We start from the raw sequence: 4,538 nt of genomic DNA on the forward strand, positions 1-4,538 counted from the left end.
ATGTCTTTCCTGGAAGGCTCACAAAGATGTAGCAGCTTTCCCAGGGCCAGGTCCATGTGGTCTGTGGTACGTGACCTTCCCATTGTAGAACACAGTCACTTGGGGTCCCCTCACTTTTATTTGTGAAGCCGTTTCAGCCCGAAGCCTTTCTACTGTAATTCACCTGTCCTGTGGTTCTCCATGGTAAGTTGTTGTATGACGGAAGTTGTGTCACATTCATTTGCAGTCCCGACATCTGAAATGCCATGAGCACATGACGTAGTACATATTTACTAAATATTTTGGATGTATGCATCAAACTAAAGAAGTTCAGTTATACCATAAACTAACTGAAAGTTGGTATGTCATTCCTTCATCATTTTGGGGCCTGAGAATTCTCTCTAGTTATGTAATGCTTTTAACTACCACCTCCAAACCAGCAAACTTATATTCTTCCTCTCTGTTTTCTCTTAGTGGAGAAAGAGGATCGGGAAAGTCCGAAGCCAGCAAACAAATAATGAGGCACCTAACCTGTAGGTCTGGCTCCAGCAGGGCTATATTTGAATCCAGATTTAAACATGTAAGTTTCTTGTTTGGGTTGGCAAATACGTGAATGAATGTTGAGCCAAATGTCATTAACAAATAGAGGGGATGGGATGTCATAATAGACACAAGATGGTCGCCGTTTATAGAAAGAGAGAATATAAAAGATTGAGCCCTGGTGCAAATTAATATTATTCAATTAAATGTTTATTTTGTTTTATATATTTAAAAGTTGTTTGTACATATTCTTTTATATTTACTCTGAATAGTTGGATCTAAAACATAATATACTTAGAGATGGTTGTTCACATAGAAAGTTCCACTTTGGTAGGTTGGTACAATAAGGGTGCTGGCCTGAAAAGCAGTTATTGTGGGGGTTGCTGAGAGCTGATGATAGAGTTTCAGTGGATCTAAAAGAATTGCCCACAGTAAACCTTAAAGACGTTGATGGGCAAGTAACAAACTTTGGTCCCCCAAACAGATTTTAAATTATATTCAGAAACACTTGCAGTGTTACATTCGGTAATATTTGAAGATACCTTATTCTGCTACTTCATCTAACTAAAATGCTACCAAGATTCAAAGAGGAAGTGAAAAGGCCCGCTCATAGCGAAGATAAAGCTAAAAACAACTCCACACAATAAAGTCAGAACTTTTACTCAAGGAGGCCCACAGAGGTGCTTGTCCCTAGACTGAGTCTCTTGCTTTTCCACAGCTCTAGCAAGTTTTGTTAACAGGTTTTTTCAGAGCACAGCAGATTGGAAGAAGAAACTCAAGGGAAGCTGGAAGGCTCCTGCGATCACGCGCTCTGACACACGCAAGGACACCTAACAGTAGGGAACAGAATGAAAACCAATGTCCAATAAAAAAACGGTCAGAGCTCCGCAGTCTGCTTGCTAGGGGACTTTACCTGCAGAAGGAACCCTCCCCACTTCAGCGCTTCTCTTGGAAATTACCTAAGAGGACTGGAAATTCATGGTGATTGTCTGGGTTTGAAATAAAACGCTGTCTAGAGGGCACTCTGCCTTGCTTACGCTCGTGGCCCCACGATTCGGTCCCATGGCTGCATCAGCAGCTCCACACCTGAATCTCTGTCCCCACGTCTTTCTTAAGGTGCAGCCCCACCTGTGCAGCAGACGTCGTGGACACACTGCTCTGCCCCTCGGAGACACGTCCAGAGTTTTATTCAGCATCCTCCCACGTTACTCATCGCAGTAGGCGGTAGGATATTTTCTCAGTTCCACTTTCGCAAACCTGGAACTCACGCTGACCCCACCTCTCTCCCTCTCTCCAGCACAGTCTCCAGGTGTTCTCCCAGCTCTCCGGCCCGTCCAGCTCTCTCAGGCACAGTTGTCACGGGTGCTGAGGCACCTCTGTCATCAGACCACCTTCAACAATGTTCTAAGTTACCCATATCCCGCTTTCTTCTCCCTTCCTCGCGCATCTCCCGGTGCGTGCCCTGCAGCGGGTCCTGGCCGGCAGGGCAGTTCTGCTCCCCACCACCCGGCAGGGCGCGGAATGTGCCCCTGCTCACTGCTCAGAGGAAGGGGGAAGAAACTGCTGGCCCAGTGTGAGGGCCAGGTGTAAGGAGGGGTGCCTCATTTGTGTTCACAGTGTCGGCTTAACTTAGTCACATGGCTGTTTAGCTAGAGCATTGCTAACCAGGCAGCTTTGTGCTCAACTTGAACTATTAAATGGGAGAAAAAGAGAGTTGATCTTGGTGAACTACTAACAGTTTGTATCACCCAAACTCCTTTTCTCAAAACCTTTGAAGGATTCTGTTCTTTTTACATCAAGTCCAATAAATCAGCATGGCCCGACATTCTTCCTGACAATGTTATTTTATTCTTGAGCCTATAGCATTATTTTCCTGTCCCCTTACTCTGGACTGAAGCCACCTTGGAACACACATCCCTCCCAAACTGGCATGTACTGTCTCCTGCATTTGTTCACTCATTCAACAAAAATCTATGAAATGGCCACCAAGCACCAGTCCCTTGAATCCAGAAACGCTGTCAGCTCCTATGCAGTAAATAAATGAATGCATAATAAAACATCTTAAAGTATTTTGACACACCTAAGAAGCATTTAATTATCCAAAGTTTCCTAAACTAAATTGAATTGCTTTAATATTATCAAATAAATTTAATGCGGATAAACCATTTGTACGTAGTCAGGACCCTATAAATTAGGGGGTGTGTGTTACGTGCGTGTGTATGTGTGATTTATAGAACCAACACTGGCATTTTCTTGTATCTTACCCTGCCTGCCTTTATAAGATAGTGGAAATTTTCTCCATCTCTTCTTTTTTTTTCTTTCTAGTTCAAGTGTAGGGAAGACACATTTGTTCAAAATTTTAATTATCTCCCAGGTCAAGAGACCACTTAATGTACATATTAAAAAGTAGGTTCAATTTCTCATACACACAAAAAGAATGTAAGGTTTGCTATAAATGGACCAACAGGCTCTGTATAGCATTCGAGAAAATGATGTACATATGTGCTCTATCATTTCCTTGAAAAAAATAATGCATGATAGGCCATGTTGCCACAGTATACGACTTTCTATTGTCACTTATTTATCATAAAGGTAAGGTATGGTAAACACAATGCCACAGTCTCAAATTCCTGCTGAAGTCCCTCCATTGTCTCGTGCATGCATGTCTCGCTGTACATACATTTACAGAAAGACAACCTGCATTTCATTCAGCAATTTTATATTAATATTTAACAGTGTCTGATCACATCGAAATAAAACAACTGCTGTTATTTCGGATCATTCCCTAAAACAGGCTACGTAAAAGTTCAAAAGTTAAAAATCCAGAAATATACTGCACAAGGAGTATTGTGCTATTTGTTCTTGTTTATGTGTCACCCGCCCTTCTTATCTGGCTGCCACTGGGCAGAGCTATCTCTACCATGTGGAGCTTACTTGGTCACAGTCTGGAGATTTATAGAATCTGATTCCTCATTTAGAAATGAGAAGAGCTTAAGTTTAATCAATAGATTAGTATTATTTCCTCATATTTTCTACTTGAATTATAAGTCTTTTAAAAATTAAATCTGCCCTAATGGATCCCTAAGCTTATGTCTGATTCTTCAGATTTTTTTTCTCTATAAAGAATGTATAATTAATCAATCCTGCAACATATCCGTGGTATTATATGCATTCATTAATGACTTTAATTCTTAACCATTTATTACTGCATTGAGCACTTGCATAATTTTACAGCAAAGCTGAAAAAAATAATTTAACACTTGAGGTCAACTTGGGAAGAATAGCATAACCTTATATTCTTTGTTCAGATATGTTAATATACTGACTACTGATATCTAAGGGTTAGAGTATGTATAACACAACATGGTTATAAAATAGACTTAGATTAACTAATAGAAATAACAGAATCTACTGACTTCATTGTAATGACGAGGAACAATAATTTCCCTTCTAAATTATAGACTAAAACCATCATTTATTAAAATGATAATTTAGGAGAAAGTAGTCTGTATAATTTCTGAAATGTATTCCAGATTACCTTATGTAAATTGGCTTTGAATTTTAGCTTAAGTGAATATATTCCAAGTTGCATTCCTTTGGATAAGTTAGATACAACTACCAAATCAATTAGCATCTGGGAGTCCAAACTAGAGTATCAGTGAAAATTTCAAGTAAAACCACTTCTAATTCATTTGTTTGTTTTATTCATTCCTTATGACAATAAAAGATGTTATAAATAAGTGATTTCTAGTCTCATGAAAAAATATTGCCCTGGTTTGAGCATGGCTTCAACTCTATGTCAATTAGACTTTGTTTTCCTTTAAATTATCCTCCACATGAATATCATTCAGTGTTCAAGATGTTCATGAAAATTACTCAGGCACCATTTTTGCAATGCATCCAAGTACAAATACAGGAATTAAATACAAGCATTGGATGAATTTGTGAACTGACTGTAATTCTTTATAAAATTACAGGCACTCAGTGAAATTAAGTACATTTAAGAGATAAATCAGTAC

The 4,538-nt window shown here is 39.3% G+C and overlaps 1 protein-coding gene across 1 annotated transcript in view; it reads left to right on the top strand.

Moving 5' to 3' along the window:
* The window catches only part of MYO16 (myosin XVI), a 542,291-nt gene that overhangs the window by 217,683 nt on the left and 320,070 nt on the right, over positions 1 to 4,538 (top strand). The window contains exon 13 of the mRNA XM_012637927.1: positions 454 to 559. Within this exon, the coding sequence (XP_012493381.1) occupies positions 454 to 559 (106 nt within the window). The remainder of the gene's footprint in view (positions 1 to 453; positions 560 to 4,538) is intronic.

This window comes from Propithecus coquereli, unplaced genomic scaffold (assembly GCF_000956105.1).
Source record: "Propithecus coquereli isolate 6110/MARCELLA unplaced genomic scaffold, Pcoq_1.0 Scaffold125, whole genome shotgun sequence".
Taxonomy (NCBI): Eukaryota; Metazoa; Chordata; class Mammalia; order Primates; family Indriidae; genus Propithecus; species Propithecus coquereli.